The 21063-nt window shown below is 42.9% G+C and overlaps 1 protein-coding gene across 5 annotated transcripts in view; it reads right to left on the bottom strand.

The window, feature by feature from the left end:
* Positions 1-21063, bottom strand: part of top2b (DNA topoisomerase II beta) — a 184166-nt gene that overhangs the window by 44916 nt on the left and 118187 nt on the right. For all 5 annotated transcript variants that reach the window (XM_061844304.1, XM_061844221.1, XM_061844135.1 and 2 more), the window contains exons 27-29: positions 15053-15208; positions 2031-2114; positions 96-290 (exon numbers count right to left, since the gene is read on the bottom strand). In XM_061844304.1, coding sequence (XP_061700288.1) covers positions 96-290; positions 2031-2114; positions 15053-15208 — 435 coding nt within the window. The remainder of the gene's footprint in view (positions 1-95; positions 291-2030; positions 2115-15052; positions 15209-21063) is intronic.

Below are 21063 nucleotides of genomic sequence, written 5' to 3'. Positions count from 1 at the left end.
CTTTCACATAAAACACAGCCTATCTTATATAATATGAAAAACATTTTATGTAGAATATAAAAACTGTCATATGTCTTCTAAATATTCATATTTACCTTCTTCTTTTTTGTCACTTTCTTATATACGTCAGATTTCAGGGGTTGAGATGGAGGATCCACCCTGCGGCCAAATGGTGACGGCATAGTCTCCTCTAGATTTAGCTTCCTTCCTTTGGGTTTACCAACTTTACCTTTCACAAGTTTGATGACTTTTCCTAAATTATGCTCTTCTCGCTCAAGTGCCTCAAAGTTCTGATGGAAAAAACAAAAAACAGTAATTATTTTGCAGCATAGCGTTCTTTATCATGTAGTAGATCTGCAAAGTATTCACAACATTTCATTTTTTATATTGCAGCCTTGTCCCATAGTATAATAATTTTTTCCCCCTCAAACATCTCCATAGAACAGTGCATGATGTGAAACTTTTTTTTTCCAGATGTATTCAAAATTAAAAAGTGACATGTTCATGTAGGCATTCACTGCCTTTGCTCAATATGGTACTTTATTGATGCACCTCTGGCAGAATTGATGCCACAAGCTTGGGACCCCTATCACCTATTCCTCTTTGCAGCACCTCTAGAGCTCCATTCGGCTGGATGGGGGTGGGGTGGGTCAGTGTAGAGCCATTTTTAGATCTCTCGAGAGATGTTCAATTGGAATCAAGTCAAGATTCTGGCTGGGCCACTCCTATGTTGTCTTGGCTGCGTGCTTAGGGCCGTTGTCCTATTGAACAACAATTCCTTTGACTTCATGCTTGATTTGTGCTGTGACATTCACTGTCACATGTGGGAGTTTACATAGACTGGTGTCTGCCTTTCCAAATTATGTCTAATACATTGAATGTACCACAAGTGGACTCCAGTTAAACTGTAGGAATCTCTCGATGGTGATCAACAAAAACATGATTAAGCTGAGATCCATTTTGAACTGTGTGGCAAAGGCTGTGAATGCTTACTGTATGTAGTTGTGACTTCATTCTTCTTCTTTACCTTTCGGCTAGTCCCGTTAGGGGTAGCCACAGCGTATCATCTTTTTCCATCTTAGCCTATCTCCTGCATCTTCTTCTCTAACCCCAACTGCCCTCATGTCCTCCCTCACCACATCCATAAACCTTCTCTTTGGTCTTCCTCTCGCTCTTTTGCCTCGCAGCTCCATCCTCAGCACCCTTCTATCAATATACTCACTCTCTCGCCTCTGAACATGTCCAAACCATCGAAGTCTGTTTTCTCAAACCTTGTCTCCAACTTTGGCTGTCCCTCTAATGACCTCATTTCTAATCCTATCCAACCTGCTCACTCCGAGCGAGAACTTCAACATCTTCATTTCTGGTACCTCCAGTTCTGCTTCCTGTTGTTTCTTCAGTGCCACCATCTCTAATCATGGCCGACCTCACCACTGTTTTATAAACTTTCCCCTTTATTGTAACAGACACTCTTCTGTCACATAACACACCAGACACCTTCCGACAGCTGTTCCAACCTGCTTGGACCCGTTTCTTCACTCCGTTACCACACTCACCATTGCTCCGGAGTCTTGTGGTTGTGATTTCATTGTTTTTATAAAAACGTTTTTTTTTTTACATCATTATGGGGTTTGTTGCCGGATTGTGTCAAGAAGGGCATCCGGCGTAAAAACTGTGCCAAACAAATATGGACGTTCAGAGATGTCACGCTGTGGCGACCCCTAAAAAACGGGACAAGCCGAAAGAAACTTACTTACTTTTACAACATTGAAGTCAAATAATTAATTGTTTCAATTTTGGCAGAATGTTGTAACATAAAATGTGAAGTTAAGCAGTTAATATTTTCCGGATACTCTTGAGTTCTTAACCGTCATTATTTTTTCAACTGCATCCAGCCTCCTGCAGCAAAGCTTTTCTTGTTTACCTTCCACACTGAAAAGAGCTTAAAGGAGCATTGTCACCACCTTGTATTTTGAGGTAGCCGTAATTTGGCTGAGGTGAATCTCACATAATTCTGTAAAAACACTTACATCTAACTCCTCTATGAAAACTGCCAAGTCCTCCTTCCACAGATCCTCTGAAGATTTCTTCTGGAGATTCTCCAGCTCTCCTGTCTGTAAAAGTGCAAGAATAGACTGATAATTAATAAGTGCCATACACCAATACTATTGTGCCAGTTATAAGTCACAAAAGTCCCACTAGGGTAGAGGGTGAAGAGGTGTTCTTGCTGTCTGGGGAATGCACTTCGATAAAAAAATTATCTTGGGTAAGACAAGGCGGCACAGTAGATGTAAAGCGTTGGCCTCACAGTTTTGAAGACCCGTGTTCAATCCTGGCCCATGCCATGGGTTTTCTCTAGGCACTCCGGTTTCCTCCCACATCCCAAAAACATGCAACATTAATTGGACACTCTAAATTACCCATAGGTGTGATTGTGAGTGCAACTGTTGTCTGTCTCTACGTGCCCTGCGATTGCTGGCAACCAGTTCAGGGTGTACCCTGCCTCCTTCCAGTTGACAGCTGGGATAGTAGCACTCCTACGACCCTTGTGAGGATAAGGGGCATAGAAAATGGATGGATGGGAAAGACAAGCTTGTTTATATTTATTTTTTTCCTTTTGGCGAGTCAGGGTGCTTTGTCATTAGATATATTCTGTTCAACATCACAATTCACCGCGTCATGACAGGAGAACTTGTCAATCCCCCAAACACATGAAGACCTTTGGTCATAAATACATTCATAAATAAACACTTCATTATTTAAGATTGTTGGCCCCAACTTGTTTGGTACCCTAAAACTGGGACGAGTCCACTCTTAACACATGTCAAAACGGAGGACAATTTTAAAGGATTTTTAGAGAATTTAAGATTCTCTTGCCTGACATTTGCATACTCATCATTCTTCAACCTATATAGAGTTGAAGGTTGCTCTATATGCAAGTGATAGGATATCAGGTTTGATATTTGTCTGTAATCAGTTAGTCCATGATGGCACAGTGGCACGACTGAGACGTCAGCCTCACAGTTCTGAGGATTGGGTTTGAAATTTTGGCCCTATGTGTGGAGTTTACATGGTCTCCCCGTGCCTGCGTGGGTTTTCTTAGGGCACTCCAGTTTCCTCCCAAATCCCCAAAACATCCATTAACTGGAGAATCTAAATTACCCTTAGGTGTGATTGTGAGTGTGACTGTTGTCTGTCTCCATTTGCTCTACCCAACTGAAAGAGGCAACAGCTGTCCGACATCCCTCGCGAGGATAAGCAGCTCAGAAAATGGATGGATGATTCTTGGCCTATCACAAACCTGCCGGTTTGTTTGCAACAGCCACCTGCCACACCAAACTCGAAAAAGCAAGAATCGCAGGCTGTGATGAAAATCTTCGTTGAGAGAAATATTGAAATGTAATATTTATTCAACACACTTTTACATCTTACTGAGCTGAAATAATGTTTATTATTTCTGTCCTCACACGAATTATATTGAAACAAAAACAATCAAATTTTCTTTCCCGTATTTTTCCATTTTCAAACTTAAAAAAAAAGCTCATTTGTTTCTATGTGCCCTGCGATTGGATGGCAACCAGTTCAGGGTGTACCCCACCTCCAGCCCAAAGATAGCTGATAGAGGCTCAGAAAATGGATGGATGGATGGATGGTTAGTGCATCATTGTATAAGTTGGCTTTCTTTAGTAAGAGATTTAAAACGGGTTTTGAATGCACCTGGAAAGGTCAGGAATTACATTGTGTCTTTGTGGATCTTGAGAAAGCCGAAGGCAGAGTACCAAGACAAGGGACTGTAGTTTTAAATCCTGGGGTGGCAATGAAGTATTTTACAATAGTACAGGACATGTGCGGCGGCTGCAGAACAGTAGTGAGGTGTGCTGGCGGTGTAACAGAATAATTTAAGGAGGAGGTGGGACTGCATCTGGGATCAACTCTGAGCCCCATTCCGCTTTGCTGTGGTAGTGGAGGTTAGGTTGGAGTGGAATCCCCTTGGACCATGATGTTGCCAGATGACATTTTGATCTGCAGTGAAAAGGGAAGCAGGTGGAGGAACAGTTAGAAAAGTGGAGGCATGCACTGGAAAGGAGAGGAATGGAGATGAGCCAAAAACAAAATACAGTTATATGTGCATGAATGAGAGGTGGAGGTAGAAGAGTGAGGCTACGGGGAGAAGAGACAGAAAGGATTGCTCTAATAATTCCAATTGCAAGTATGGTAAGGAAGTAAAGAAACAGGTACAAGTAGATTAGAATAAAAGGCAGAAGGTTTAAGTTGTGTTATGTGACAGAGGAGCCTCTGCTCGGATGAAGGGAAAGGTTTATAAGAGAGTGGCGAGGCCAGCCATGATATATGGATTAGAGACAGGTGCCCTGAAGAGACAACAGGAAACAGAGCTGAAGGCAGCGGAAATGAAGATCATGAGGTTCTTTTTCACAGTGAGCAGGTTGGTGAGGGTTAGAAATGAGCTCTTTAGAGGGAGAGCCAAAATTAGACATTTTGGAGACAAATTTATAGAAAGCAGACTTTGATGGTTTGGATACATCCAGAGTGAGCAGGTTGAATAGGATTAGAAATTAGCTCAGAATTCTGAGAGTCACAGAATGGACCTTTCTGACATTTCTATCACTCGTACAATAACAGCCAATCAGATAGCTACATTGTCTTAACCCCTGGACACCAACAGTGAGGGATTCTGTCAAGCTGAAGAAGGAATCCTATTGAGCATTGGCTGGCTAAGCGGAATGCAGCTTCGGTGGTTGCTGAGGCAAAAACCTGGGCGTGGGAAGAGTTCGGTCATGGAGGCCATGGAGAACGACTTCAGGATGGCTTCGAGGAAATTCTAGTCCACTGTTCGGCATCTCAGGAGGGGGGAAGCAGTGCACCGTCAACACTGTGTAGAGTGGGGACGGGGCGCTGCTGACCTCAACTCGGGATGCTGTGAGTCGGTGGGGAGAATACTTCGAAGACTTCCTCAACTCCACCAACATGCCTTCCCACGAGGAAGCTGAGTCTGGGTGCTCTGAGGCGGGCTCTTCTATCTCTGGGGTTGAGGTCACCGAGGTGGTTAAAAAGCTCCTTGGTGGCAGGGCCCTGGGGGTGGATGAGAGTCCCTTGGAGTTCTTAAAGGCTTTGGATGTTGTGGGACTGTCCTGGTTGACACGCCTCTGCAACATCGCGTGGACATCGGGGACAGTGCCTCCCCTTTTCAAGAAGGGTGACCGGAGGGTGTTTTCCAACTATAGAGGGATCACACTCCTCAGCCTCCCTGGTAAGGTCTACTCAGGAGGGTCTGTCAGGAAGTCGAGTCTCGGACTGAGGAGGAGCAATGTGGTTTTCGTCCTGGCCATGGAACAGTGGACCAGCTCTACTCCCTTGGCAGGATCCTCGAGGGTGCATGGGAGTTTCCCCAACCAGTCTACATGTGTTTTGTGGACTTGGAGAAGGCATTCGACAGTGTCTCTCGGGGAGTCCTGTGGGGGGTTCTTCGGGTATATGGGGTACCGAATCCCCTCATATGAGCTGTATGACCGCTGTCAGAGTTTGGTCTGCATTGCCGGTAATAAGTTGGACTTGTTTCCAGTGAGAGTTGGACTCTGCCAAGGGTGCCCTTTGTCACCGATTTTGTTCATAATTTTTATGGACAGGATTTCTAGGCGCAGACGAAGCATAGAGGGTGTCCGGTTTGGTGGCCCGAGCATTCCATCTCTGCTCTTTGCAGATGATGTGGTTCTGTTGGCTTCATAAAGCCGTGATCTCTAGCTCTCACTGGAGAGATTCGCAGCAGAGTGTGAAGTGGCTGGCATGAGAATCAGCACCTCCAAATCCAAGACTATGGTCCTCAGTCGGAAAAGGGTGACAAGCCATCTCCAGGTCGGGGATCAAGATGGGTAATTGTCTGATTAAATGTTTAATGGGATCGGACAAAACTCTGGGCATCGTGGTATAAGATGTATTTTTGCATCGTCTCCAACTGATTTAGCATTGAAGAATGGTTTGTTTGACCGACACTTCCAGCCAGTGACGTACGTGATTTGATGATGTAGGTGCACGAGCTTAAGAGAAATGCAGACAGTCAATGCAGCCCTATGGGAGAACAAGCAAGTGCAATCTGTAGGGTGGGCCCAAGCCCAGATAAATGCAGAGGGGTACATCAGGAAAGGCATCTGTTTTAAAACTTTGTAAAACAAATATGACCCTTCATCTAACGAATCTCATACTGGATTGGTCGTGGCCTGTGTTAAACAATGTTGCCCCCGGCACCGTTAATCTGCAGGGTGTCGGTGGAAATTCAGCTACTGTGGGTCGAAGAGGAGGAAAGCAGATTCTTCAGCAGAAAGAGAAGAGGAAACCACAGAGCCTACAACTGAAGGTAAGGATTGTGAATGTTAGGACTAAAACAAGAAAAGCTCAGGAGTTTATTTACGTGATGATCAGGAGAAAAAATTATATATTGTGCATCCAAGAGAGCAAGTGGAAAGGTGGTCAGGCTAGAAGTTTAGGAGAAGGGTTTAAATAATTTTACCATGGAGTAAATGGGAAGGAAATGGAGTAGGCTTTTTTTTTTTTTTTCCAAGAAAAAAGTTGGTTAAGAATGCCTTGGTGTTGAAAAAGAGTATGAGATCAATTGATGAGGCTGAAACTTTAAATTGAGGGTATGCATAATGTAATGAGTGGCTATGCCACACAGGTCGGATGTGACCTAGAGTTGAAAGAGAAATTCTAGAGGGAACAAGATGAAGCAGTTTTGAGCACCCAAGACAACGAGCACTAGTTGTGATTGGTGCAGATTGTATTGGATATGTTGGCGAAGGAAACAGGGGTCATGAAGTTAAATTTAGGTCAAGTACAGCATCCAAGAACGGAACTTTGAGGGACAGATGGTGGTAGACTTTGCAAAAAAGGAAGAAAATGGCAGTAGTGAGCACTTTTTTTTTCCAGAAGCAGGAGGAACCTAGGGTGACCTACAACGTTAGAGAGAAACTGTAATCCACGGACGTAGACTACAGTTTATTCAGACGATGTAATCAAAAGGTGGTTACTGACTGTATGGGAGTGGCATGTGTCGCTAGACAGCATAGGAAGGTGGTGTGTAGGATGGCTCTGGTGGTAGGGAAGAAGATTAAGAAGAGGTAAGCTTCAAATGATGTGGTGGAACCTGAGAAAGGAAGAGTGTTTTGAGGCCTTTTGGAAAAAGGTAAGACAAGCTCTTGGTGGACAGGAAAAGTGCCTGGAAGACTGGACAACTTCAGTTCAGGTGATCAAAGAGAAAGGTAGGCGAGTATTTGGGGTATCTTCTGATCGGACAGGGGCGAAGAGACCTGGTGGTGAACCCTAAAGTACAAGAAGTCATACAAAGAAAGAGGTTAGTGAACACAGAGAGGACAGAGTAGTGGAAAAAGTTGAGATGCGACGTAAGGCAAATGTAGAGGTGGCGAAGGCCAAACATGAGCCATATGATGACATGTACAGTAGGATGGACACTAAAGAAGGAGAAAAAGGATCTTTACAGGTTTGCCTGACAGGGGAATAGAGATGGCAAGGAGGTGCAGCAGGTTAGGGTCATTAAGCATGGAGATGGAAATGTGTTGACTGGTGCCAGTAGTGTGGCAAATTGAATAGAAGTTGATGAATGAAGAAAATGAGAGAGAAGGAAGAGTAGAAGAAGCAAGTGAGATAAACCAGGAAGTGGGAATGATTCCTAAAGAGGATGAAAAATGGAAAGGGAGATGGTCCTGATGATAACCTGTGGAGGTATGGAAGCAATTTGAGGAGATCCATTATTGGCCTTGAGAATGCTCATAATAAAGTAGCAGGACAATGATGTTCGCAGATGATATTGTGATATGCAGTGAAAGCAGGGAGCATGCAGAGGAACAATTAGAAAGATGGATACATGCACTGAAAAGGAGAGGAATGAATATTAGCCAAAGTAAAACAATACATGTGCGTGAATGAGAAAGGTGGAGGGGGAAGAGTGAGGCTCGAGGGAGAAAAGATAGCAAAGGTGGATGACTTCAAATACTTAGGGTCAGCAATCCAGAGAAATTGTGAGTGTGGTAAGGGACTGAAGAAACGAGTCCAAGCAGGTTGGAACAGCTGGTGGAAGATTTCAGGTGTGTTATGTGACAGAAGAGTCTCTGCTAGGATGAAGGGCAAAGTACACAGTGGTGAGGCCAGCTGTGATGTATGGATTAGAGAGCGTGGCACTGAAGAGAAACCAGAAAGTAGACCTGGAGGAGGCGGAAATGAAGATTTTGAGGTTCTCTCTGAGTGAGGGAAAGAGGTTGTTCCCCAAAATCTCACAATACATGGCCACAGTCATCCTCTCCTTAATACAGTCCAGTCATCCTTTTTCATGTGCAGAAAAACACCCCCAAAGCATGATGCTACCGCCCCCATGCTTCACAGTAGGGATGGTGTTCTTGGGATGGAACTCATCATTTGTCTTCCTCCAAACACAGTAAGTGGAAATATGACCAAAAAGTTCCATTTTGGTTTCATCTGACCACAAAACTTTCTCCCATGACTCCTCTGTATCGTCCAAATGGTCATTGGCTATTTAAGACGGGCCATGACATAGCCCCAGCCACAAGCCATCTTCAATGCTCTGACTGAGTGACCAAAAAACCTTTTCCCATGACTCCTCTGTATCATCCAAATTGTTATTGGCAAACTTAAGACGGGCCTTGACATGTGGTGGTTTAAGCAGATGAACCTTCCGTGCTATGCATGATTTCAAACCAGACGTCTTTGTGTATTACCAACAGTCATCTGGGAAAAGGTGCACCTAGCTCTTTTCAGGTCAATGACCAAGTCCTGTTGTGTAATACTGGGCTGATTTCTCACCTTTCTAAGAATTATTGAGACCCCACGAGGTGATACCTTGCACTGGGCTCCACTCCGATTGAGATTGACGGTCATGTTTAGCTTCTTCAGTGGACCTTTTTTCCACCAAGATTGCTTGGCAATTTCTCCATAGCCCTTTCCAGCCGTGTGGAGTTGTACAATTTTGTCTCTGATGTCTTCGGACAGCTCTTTGGTCTTGGCCGTATTACAAGTTTGAGTCTTACTGATTGTATGGGGTGGCCAGGTGTGTATATGCAGCTCGCGACCTCACACAGGTGCATCTGATTCAGGATAATACATGGAGTGGAGGTGGACTTTTTAAGGTGGACTAACAAGTCTTAGAGGGTCAGAATTCTTGCTGATAGACAGGTGTTCAAATACTTATTTGCAGCTGTATCACACAAATAAATTGTTAAAAAAATTTTGTTGTGATTTCTGGATTTTCTTTAGATTATCTCTCTCACAGTGGACTTCCACCCATGATTTCTAAGTGGGAGAACTTGCAATATAGCAGGGTGTTCAAATACTAATTTTCTTCACTGTATATATCAGAACAAAAATGCATCTGACTAATTTTACTCAAGTATTTTTGACCTTTTATCACAGCCAACAAAGAGGAGTCTCAATAGTATTCCATAAGATTGCATTTTACAATAGATAAAAAATAATGACAAATACAGGCCACAATAATCAAAAAGATTTCCATAATTGTCAATGTATATGCTTTTTGTATAAAGATGATCCAACCTTCTTTCACATTGTCTTTTCACACTCGCTAAACTTGTCAGCCATCCATTACAAGGTTCAAGGGAAAGCCGCAGCCTATCCCAGCTAGCTTCGAGCGAAAGGCGGCGTACACCATGAACTGGTCGTCAATCATTCGCAGGGCAGCTATCAACACCATCACTGAGTGGGAATTGATCCCACGCTACTGCTACCGGTAGTAAGATGTGTGTACACTACACCATAAGTGACTCCTCACTTGTATGTCTATTGTATAATTATTATGGGAGGAGATGTTAACCTCATTAAATCCCCTAATAGAGCACTTAAATTTAAACAAGAGCACACAATGTTCCAATATATTAAAGCAGTATTTAGATGACTTTGGTCTTGTTGACATATAGACCCCCATTTCTTTTTTCAAGAATAGATTTTTGTTCAAACAATTCGCCAGCTCAAAGCATTACTCCCAAAACATATCCAATCATCATCAGCGATCACGCACCAATTTCTCTTAATCTCAAAGTTGAATCAAATTTAGGACCCCCACCAAGTCTCTATTGAAGGACCTGGATTTTGATTTTGTGAGGAAGGAATGGGATGAGTTTGAAATTCAACAACTCTGCAACCTTGTCCCCTTCTCTGTTGTGCGAAACCGGGAAAGCAGTTGGAGAGGTACAATAATACATTCTTCCTAAAAGAAAAAAATGAACAAAAATTCAAAAAAGGAATCGAGTTAAATTTCGAAGTTTATCACATACACCTTAATTTTAGTGATCGGAAACAACATGGAATTCACCACCTCCAACTATTTTACAATTATGTTTTTAGGATGGATGATAAACTGTTCCAAGAATTCCAAGTAATGCGTGTTCATTTTCTTAAATACAATAAATTAAAAGGAGCAATAAATAAAAGAATACCCAACAGTCCAGAGCATTCTCCAACTTCAGTAGTTTGTCAAGCATGTCTCACAAAAAAATCTTAAGATTTTAAAAATATTATGTACTAAATCAATGCAACGACCAATCACCAAATGGGAAGAACAACTTGTCCATGTCTGCTTCCCATAAATATTTGATACAGATATAAAGCAAGAGCTTAAGAAAGACAAAAAAATACAAATCTACAGTTGATAAAATATAAAGTACTCCATCGAGTAAAATGGCTTTTCTCCATTGATTATATGTGTGAAATGCATGAAAAAATACCCCTGACATTTCTGTTCATGCTCTGTGGGAATGCATACCAATTCAAAGCTTTTGGTCTTTGATGCAAAAATTCTCTCATATTTTGAGTTTTAGGATTCCACTTTCCCATAGATCAAGGGTCAGCAATCTGCGACTCTTTAGCAACCCCGAGTGGCTATGTGGAAATTAAAAAAAATGTATGAACATGGGAAAAAGATGGATTTTTTTTTTTTTTTTAAATAAAATTTCTGTTCGGAAGCCAAATGACAAACACTTACAAAGCTGTTAAAAATGTGTGGAATAAATATTAGATTTGCGTCAAGCCTGTGATGCTTGATTTTCGAGTTTGGTGTGGCAGGTAGCTGTTGCAAACAAACCGGCAGGTTTGTGATGGGGCAAGAATAATCCATCCATCCATTTTGTGAGCTGCTTATCCTCATGAGGGTTGCAGGAGTGCTGTAGCCTATCCCAGCTGTCATCGGGCAGGAGGCAGAGTACACCCTGAACTAGTTGCCAGCCAAATCGCAGAGCACACGGCGACAGACAACAGTCAAACTCACAATTGCACCTAGGGCAAATTTAGAGTCTCCAATTAATGCATGTTTTTGGGATGTGGAAGGAAACCGGAGTGCCCAGAGGAAACTCACAGAGGCACCGTGACAACATTGAAACTCCACACAGGTGGGGCCGGGATTTGAACCACAGTCCTCAGAACATGAGGCCAACGCTCTCCAGCAGAACCACCATGCCGTGGCTATGGATCACACAGAGGAAAAGAGAACGACAGGTGAGGAGAACTGCAATTGGCTGGCAACCGGTTTGGGATGTACCCCGCTTCCTGCCTGATGATAGCTGGGATAGGCTCCCGGATTCCAAACCCTTTTTAGGATAAGCACCTAAGAAAATGGATGGATGGACTTCGATATTTATCATTTTTAATATCTTGATTGGGTGGAACAGTGGATGACTGGTTAGCACATCAAATCCAGCATCACTTGTGCGGAGTCTACTGTTTGAGTTTTCTCTTGCTTGTCCACTTGCTTCCCACATCCCAAAAACATGCATGGTGTGTTAATCGAAGAAATTTCTTTTCCATAGGTTTGAATGTGAATGCGACTGGTTGTTTGTTTATATAGTATGTGCCCTGTAATTACTTTGTGACGCGTTCGGGCTGTAACTGAAGGCTCCAGCACACCAAGTGAGGATTACCTATGTGGGAAATAGATGGACGGGTGTTTTTATTACGTCAACCTTCTAATGTCTTGTCCTGATGCAACGCACTACATTTACATGATCTGGGATTGGGAGCGGCCTATACCATACCAGATAGGTCGTGGCCCGGGTTAACAACGCCCGCCCCCGGCACTGCTAACAGCAGGAGGGCGTCGGTGGAAATTCAGCTACTGTGGATCGAAGACAAAGAAGAGGAGGAAACCGGATCCATCGTCAGAAGAAAGAGGAATGCACAGAGCGGACAACTGAGTGTAGGGACTTTGAATGTTGGGACTATGACACGAATAGCTCAGGAGTTGGTTGACATGATGATTAGGAGAAAGGTTGATATTCTGTGCATCCAAGAGAGCAGGTGGAAAGGTAGTAAGGCTAGAAGTTTAGGAGCAGGGTTAAAATTATTATACCACGGAGTAGGGGTTATTTTAAAGGAAGAGATGGCTAAGAATGTCTTGGGAGGTGAAAAGTGTATCAGATCGAGTGATGAGACGAAAATTGGAAATTGAGGGTGTTATGTATAATGTGGTTAGCGGCTATGCCCCAAAGGTAGCATGTGACCTAGAGTTGAAAGAGAAATTCTGGAAGGAACTAGATGAAGTAGTTCTGAGCATCCCAGACATCCAGAGAGTTGTGATTGGTGCAGATTGTAATGGACATATTGGTAAAGGAAACAGCGATGAAGAAGTGATGGGTAAGTACGGCATCCAGGAAAGGAACTTTGAGGGACAGATGGTGGTGGACTTTGCAAAAAGGATGGAGATGGCTGGAGTGAACACTTATTTCCAGAAGAGGGAGGAACATATACACAGGTGGATTATATTTTGTGCAGACGATGGAATATGAAGGAGGTTACTGACTGTAAAGTAGTGGTAGGGGAGAGTGTAGCTCGACAGCATAGGATGGTAGTGTGTAGGATGACTCTGGTGGTGGGTAGGAAGATTAAGAAGACAAAGATAGAGCAGAGAACCATGTGGTGGAAGCTGAGGAAAGGAAGAATGTTGTGCAGCCTTTCGGAAAGAGGTAAGACAGGCTCTCGATGGACAGCAGAAGCTCCCGGAAGACTGGACAACGACAGCTAAGGTAATCAGAGAGACAGGCAGGAGAGTACTTGGTGTGTCATCTGGTAGGAAAGGGGAGAAGGAGACTTGGTGGTGGAACCTCAAAATACAGGAGGTCATACAAGGAAAGAGATTAGCGAAGAAGTGATATACTGAGAGGACTGAGGAGAGGCGAAAGGAGTACATCGAGATGCGACGTAGGGCAAAGGTAGAGGTGGCAAAGGCTAAACAAGAGGTATATGAAGACATATACACCAGGATGGACATGAAAGAAGGAGAAAAGGATCTCTACAGGTTGGCCAGACAGAAAGGATAGAGATGGGAAGGATGTGCAGCAGGTAAGGGTGATTAAGGATAGAGATGGAAATGTGTTGACTGGCGCCAGTAGTGTGCTAAATAGATGGAAAGAATACTTTGATAAGTTGATGAATGAAGAAAATGAGAGAGAAGGAAGAGTTGAAGAGGCAAGTGTGAAGGACCAGGAAGTGGCAATGATTACCAAGGGGGAAGTCAGAAAGGCACTACAAAGGATGAAAAATGGAAAGGCAGTTGGTCCTGATGACATACCGGGAGATGTATGGAAGCAATTTGGAGAGATGGCTGTGGAGTTTTTGACCAACTTATTCAAGAGAATACTAGTGGGCGAAAAGATGCCTGAAGAATTGAGGAAAAGTGTTCTCGTTCCCATTTTTACGAATAAAGGGGATGTTCAGAGCTGTGGGAACTATAGAGGAATAAAGTTGATGAGCCACACAATGAAGTTATGGGAAAGAGTAGTGGAGGCTAGACTCAGGACAGAAGTAAGTATCTGCGAGCAACAGTATGGTTTCATGCCTAGAAAGAGTACCACAGATGCATTATTTGCCTTGGGGATGCTCGTGGAAAAGTACAGAGAAGGTCAGAAGGAGCTACATTGTGTCTTTGTGGATCTAGAGAAAGCCCATGACAGAGGACCAAGAGAGGAACTGTGGTACTGCATGCGTAAGTCTGGTGTGGCAGAGAAGTATGTTAAAATAATACAGGACATGTATGATGGCAGACTGCATCAGGGATCAGCTCTGAGCCCCTTCCTGTTTGCAGTGGTAATGGATAGGCTGAGAGATGAGGTTAGACTGGAATCCCCTTGGACCATGATGTTCGCAGATGATATTGTGATAAGCAGTGAAAGCAGGGAGCATGCAGAGGAACAATTAGAAAGATGGAGACATGCAATGGAAAGGAGAGGAATGAAGATTAGCCGAAGTAAAACAGAATATATGTGCGTGAATGAGAAAAGTGGAGGGGGAAGAGATAGCAAGGGTGGACGACTTCAAATATTTAGGGTCAACAATCCAGAGCAATGGTGAGTGTGGTAAGGAAGTGAAGAAACGGCTCCAAGCAGGTTGGAACAGCTGGCGAAAGGTGTCTGGTGTGTTATGTGGCAGAAGAGTCTCTGCTAGGATGAAGGGCAAAGTTTACAAAACAGTGGTGAGGCTGACCATGATGTACGGATTAGAGACGTTGGCACTGAAAAAACAACAGGAAGCAGAACTGGAGGTGGCAGAAATGAAGATGTTGAGGTTCTCGCTCGGAGTGAGCAGGTTGGATAGAATTAGAAATGAGCTCATTAGAGGGACAGCTAAAGTTGGATGTTTTGGAGACAAGGTTCGAGAGAGCAGACTTCGATGGTTTGGACATGTTCAGAGGCGAGAGAGTGATTATATTGGTGGTAGGGTGCTGAGGATGGAGCTGCCAGGCAAAAGGGCGAGAGGAAGACCAAAGAGAAGGTTTATGGATGTGGTGAGGGAAGACATGAGGGCAGTTGGGGTGAGAGAGGAAGATGCAGGAGATCGGCTAAAATGGCAAAAGATGACACGCTGTGGCAACCCCTAACGGGACAAGCCGAAAGGAAAAGAAGAGGATTGGGAGCGGTCTATAGATTGTACCGGCTTGTGTGCTTCTGGAGGTCTGCATTAAAATGAAGACCGGTGTGCAGAATAGAAAATGAAATGTGGTTAACCAAACCTTCTGGTCTCTTTGTTTCAGGAGCTCCTCCACCTTCTCTTTAGTCAAGCACCAGAGGGACATGTTGAGGATGTAATTAAAATTTGGGCCAGACGAAGTACCAGAGAGCAATGAGCTGTCACTCTCATTTCCATCGTGGTCATCTTCTTCTTTGGCCTGTGAGATTAAAAAAAAAAAAAGTTATTTTCTTTTAGAATCGTAATCAAATGAACTCCTGAAGTGGACAAAAGATTGTCACCTGGGGCTGGACAATCTGGCAGAAAGGAAAAAAAAAAAGATCACAACTATTTTTTCATATCATCTGATTATTATCAAATTTTTTTCAATTTAAGAGTTTTTTTTTTTTAAAGAGTTTTTAAACCATCCTTGGTGTTCTGATTGATTCAAACATGACTTTCAGCAGTCATATCAAATCAATCAGTAAAACTGCCTCTTACCATCTGAAGAACATACATAGAGTGAAGGCTTGTATGTCACATACATACTATGTGTCAAGCAGACCAGGAAAAGCTCATCCATGCTTTTATCTCAAGTAGACTGTAATGGTTTTCTGACTTCTTCTTTTCCTTTCGGCTTGTCCCGGAAGGGGGCGCCACAGCGTGTCATCTTTTTCCATTGAAACCTATCTCATGCATCCTCCTCTCGAACACCCACTGTCCTCATTTGTTCTCTCACAACATCCATCAACCTTCTCTTTGGTCTTCCTCTCGCTCTTTTGCCGAGCAGCTCAATCCTCAGCACCCTTAAACCCTGCTTAAACCAGCACATGTCAAGGCCCGTCTTAAGTTTACCAATGACAATTGCATGATACAGAGGAGTCATGGGAGAAAGTTTTGCGGTCAGATGAGACCAAAATGGAACTTTTTGGTCATAATTCTACTAACCATGTTTAGAGGAAGACAAATGATGAGTTCCATCCTGAGAACACCATAACTACTGTGAAGCATGGGGCGTGGTAGCATCATGCTTTGGGGTTTTTTTTTTCTGCACATGGGACAGAAAGACTGCACTGTATTAAGGAAAGGATGACCACAGCCATGTATTGTGGGATTTTGGGGAACAACCTCTTTCCCTCACTCAGAGCATTGAAGATAGGTCTTGGCTGGGTCTTTTAACATGACAATGACCCGAAGCATACAGCCAGAAAAAACCAAGGAGTGGCTAGGTGTGGCCTAGCCAGTCTCCAAACCTAAACCCAAAAGAGAATCTTTGGAGGGAGCTGAAACTCCGTGTTTCTCAGCGACAGCCCAGACACCTGTCTGATCTAGAGAAGATCTGTGTGGATGAGTGGGCCAAAATCCCTCCTGCAGTGTATGCAAACCTGGTGAACAACTACAGGAAACGTTTGACCTCTGTAATTGCAAAAAAAGGCTACTTTGCCAAATATTAACATTGGTTTTCTCAGGTGTTCAAATACTTATTTCCAGCTGTATCACGCAAATAAATCGTTAAAAAAAAAATCATACATTGTAATTTCTGGATTTTTCTTTTTCGAGCATCTCTCTCACAGTGGACATGCACCTACGATGAAAATTTCAGACCCCTCCATGATTTCTAAGTAGGAGAACTTGCAATATAGCAGGGTGTTCAAATACTTATTTTCTTCACTGTAACACCATTGTGTGGCTCATCAACTTTATTCCTCTATAGTTCCCGCAGCTCTGAACATAGCCTTTGTTATTAAAAATTGGAACTTGCACACTTTCTCCATTCTTCAGTCATCTTCTCACCCGCTCGTTTTCTATTGAATAAGTTGGTCAAAAACCCCACAGCCACCTCTCCAAATTCCTTCCATCCCTCGACAGGTATGTCATCAGGACCAACTGCCTTTCCATTTTTAAACCTTTGTAGTGCCTTTAAACTTCTTCCTTGCTAATCATTGCCACTTCCTGGTCCTTCACACTTGCCTATTCTCTCTCATTTTCTATATTCATCAACTTCTCAAAATATTCTTTCCATCTTTTCAGCACACTACTGGCACCTGTCAACACATTTCTATCTCTATCCTTAGTCACCCTTACCTGCTGCACATTCTTTCCATCTCTATCCCTCTGTCTGGCCAAACTGTAGACATACTTTTCTCCTTCTTTCCTGTCCAACCTGGTGTACATGTCGTCATATGCCTCTTGTTTAGCCTTCGCCACCTCTAACTTTGCCCTACGTCGCATCTCAATGTATTCCTTTCGCCTCACCTCAGTCCTCTCAGTGTCCCACTTTTTCGCTAATCTCTTTCTTTGTATAACTTCCTGTATTTCGGGGTCTCCTTCCAAGTCTCCTTCCCCCCTTTCCTATAAGAAGACAAACCAAGCACTCTCCTGCCTGTCTCTCTGATCACCTTGGCTGCAGTAGTGCAGTCTTCCAGGAGCTCCAAAACCATGTCTCACCTCTTTCCGAAAGGCCGCACAACACTCAAGGTGGTCTTCCGACTGAACTCCCCAAAAAGAGCATTAAACAGCTGCAGCTCATTCAGAATGCGGCAGCTCGGGTTCTGACCAGAACAAAGATGTCAGAGCATATAACTCTAATTCTAAAGTCCTTGCAGTGGCTTCCAGTCAGGTTTAGAATAGATTTTGAATTTCTGGTACTGGTCAATAAATCATAATATTGGTTTCAGGTCCTAGGAATACATGAAAGAAATTCTTAAGGAATACAAAACCCGTAGAGCTCTGAGATCGACTGAATCAGGCCAAATTGTGGAGCGCAGAGTCCAAGGCAAACATGGTGAAGCAGCATTTAGCTATTCTGCTGCACCAAAAAGGGAATAAATTGCCAACAGAGGTGACATCAGCCTCAACTTTGAATAATAATATTTAATCCATGTTGAAAACTTCTTTTTCTCATGATTTTGAGTATTTCCAATTGCACTGTATGCAGTTGTTAATTGTACTTTTATTTTTCTTTAATATAAATATTTTGTAATTTTTCTCGTGTTTTTTTCCCCCATTTTAAATGTTTTATCTCTTTGTATCAAATCGTTTTAATCATGTAAAGCACATTGTGTATGAAATGCACTATACAATTAAATTATCTTTGCTTTGTTAATTTCAATTCATAACATTTTGGAGTACATTCAAATTGCCATCATGAAAAGTTAGATTTTTTTTTTAATTATTGTTTGTGTCATTCCAAATATCCAGTCATCTGTTTTCTGAGCCGCTTATCCTCACGAGGCTCATGGGAGTGTACACCCTGAACAGGTTGCCAGGCAATCGCAGGGCACATAGAGGCAGACAACAGTTGCACACACAAATCACACCTAAGAGCAATTTAGAGTCTGAAATTAATGCATGTTTTTGAAATGTGGGAGGAAACCAAACCGGACTGCCTAGAGAAAACCTTCCTAGGCACGGGAGGAACATGCAGACTCCACACACGTGGGGCTGATATTTGAACCCCGGCCCTCAGCACTGTGAGGCCAACGCTCTACAGCTGCACCACACACACACCACACACACACACACACACACACACCACACACACACACACACACACCTTTACAAATATAAGAAAAAGTTCTGAAACTGGAAAATTCAAGCGAGAAAGGTCCGGTCTGAAAAATGTGTTGCGAAGCCAAAGTACAAATTGAGTTTACGGAAGGAATCGTGTGGATAGAATGGAAGCTGGACTACCTCAATATTCACATTCGCACAAGTTGTTTGAAAGCAGTTTGAATTGTACGCAGATGTAAACTGCAAATCAGGATGAATATTTTGTTGGGGGGAGAGTGCCAACGAGAAAAGGAACAAAGTTACACTGGTCAAGAAATGAAATGCTGAGCAAGTTAAAATTCTCATCAACAATGTTCTGTTTGTCATCAACAAGAATGCATCTCTGTTGTCACCTTAACAAATTCACAATAACATGGCAAAGTACCTGAGGATATGTCATGAACATGGCACAAAGGGTGGAGCTCAAATCCAGGATTCTGAGGCAGTGACATGATTTCGACGGTGGTTTTATTTCAGGCAGTGGTCATAAAGAGATAGGCAGTCCGGCAAAGGAACAAAAACAGTTGGCAAAAAAGGCAAGGTCCAAAAACATGTAAACGAGGTCAGATTTACTGCGCAGCAAAAACAAGCCTTAACGAGACTTGGCTGGAGTGACACAAGAATGGTGGCTGTGACAACGAGGCAAATACACAACAAGAAGCTTGTATATTCACGGAGACACCTGCGGTTTCATACAACGAACGGGCAACTAGTAACACAACATACACACATGGCATAATTAAAGTCAATGAGGCACAGGTGAGGAGCTGCTGCAGGAGGCAGCCACGCAGAGTACGGCGGCCTGGCCACACCCCTGACAGTATACCAGAACAATACAAATATTATGCCTTTGAATTTTTTAATTCAATCACTCGATTTAATAGAAGAGGCCCCATAGCTCAGTGGTTAGAGCAATGGTTTGGTGAACCAGGGGTTGTGAGTTGGTATTTCACTGGGGCCTCTACTCCCAGAGAGGGGTTGTGTTAAAAAGGGCATCCGGCATAAAAACTGTGCCAAACAAATATGACCGTTAATCTGAGATGTTAGGCTGTGACGACCCCTAACAGGACAAGCTGAAAGAAACTTACTCTAATCAGTCAATTAAATAGATCAATTCATGAATTAATTAGTAATGTTAAAGTTCCACCTTGGCACACCTTCAACGTGGCTGAGAGCACAGAATATAGTGCGTAAAAAGAGAGTTCTGTTTTTTAAATACAGTGCGCAAAATAACGTTCCCCATTAAACTGGCAGCATCATTAAGCTATCAGCATGCGACATAAAATAATATAGTGGAAGCAATAATTCAGTTTTACACAAGAAAAACAGATGGGGATATGATTGTGAATTTAAAAAAAAATGAAATAAATTCGGAAACGAGCTTTCGTATTTATATTTCATAGTTGTTTTGGTTTGGTTAGACATTTATTTTATGCATAGTTAAAAGAAAAAAGTTCGTAATTTTCATTGTAGGTTTACAAATATATCCATACATCCATCCATTTTCTTTGCCGCTTATCCTAACAAGGGTCGCGGGAGTGCTGGAGCCTATCCCAGCTGTCAGCGGGCAGGAGGTGGGGTACACCATGAACTGGTTGCCAGCGAATTGCAGGGCACATAGAGACAAACAGCCGGACTCACAATAACACATAAGGGGCAATTTAAAGTGTCCAATTAATGTTGCATGTTGTTGAGATGCGGGAGGAAACCGAAGTGCCCGGAGAAAACCCACGCAGGCACAGGGAGAACAGGCAAACTCTACATAGGGAGGGCCGGGATCGAACCCAGGACCTCAGAACTGTGAGGCCACCAATATAAATATAATTGTTCCTAATTATTAATAAAAGTGTTCTGATGGGTGTGTAAATGATGTATTCCGATTATTTTAATAAGCCATGTAACTTCAATGGATGACACATCTGATGTCGCTCATCCTGGCCAAAAGGACCGCTCAGGGGCTTCCTGTGTTTGCTCAGACACATAAAAAATAAGAGGGAACATTGTGTGTCATTGTTCTAGATCGGCGTCATGGAGTCGCCCAGTGCGTAAGCCTCAACTGTAACTGCACTATTTGTAGTGACTTATGACAAATGTGGAGTTTTGTGTCATCGGGATATCTACGCGGCTGATCGAAACCGGCACAGAACTAGGCCAGAGTGGAAGATTGTCTTTGTGGAACAATCTGGAAATGGGGACTTTATTACGTCATCCGATGCGGATCTTTGTGGAACCTTCGGGAAGTGCCTATATAAGGACTGGATGGTTGGTTGTGCTTCTTACAAGAATGACGTAGATTATCTGCCTTTTGCCACACATCTTTTGGATCTTTCTGGATTCATTACTCTATCTCTGTCAATAACATGAGCCTAAAAGGACATTTATTCGGACTGTGGTGACGATACATAGCTGACTTAGTTAGCTTATATTGTGCAACCTAAACTTCCATATTTGCCATTGTACCTCTAATTTTATTTTAGAAACTTTGTTCGGTTAAACTCATCGACAAATTCTCAATAAATATCA

This window comes from Syngnathoides biaculeatus, chromosome 1, assembly GCF_019802595.1.
Source record: "Syngnathoides biaculeatus isolate LvHL_M chromosome 1, ASM1980259v1, whole genome shotgun sequence".
Lineage (NCBI taxonomy): Eukaryota > Metazoa > Chordata > Actinopteri > Syngnathiformes > Syngnathidae > Syngnathoides > Syngnathoides biaculeatus.
The sequence above is the reverse complement of the archived record's forward strand: the minus strand, read 5'-3'. Positions and strand labels throughout refer to the sequence as shown.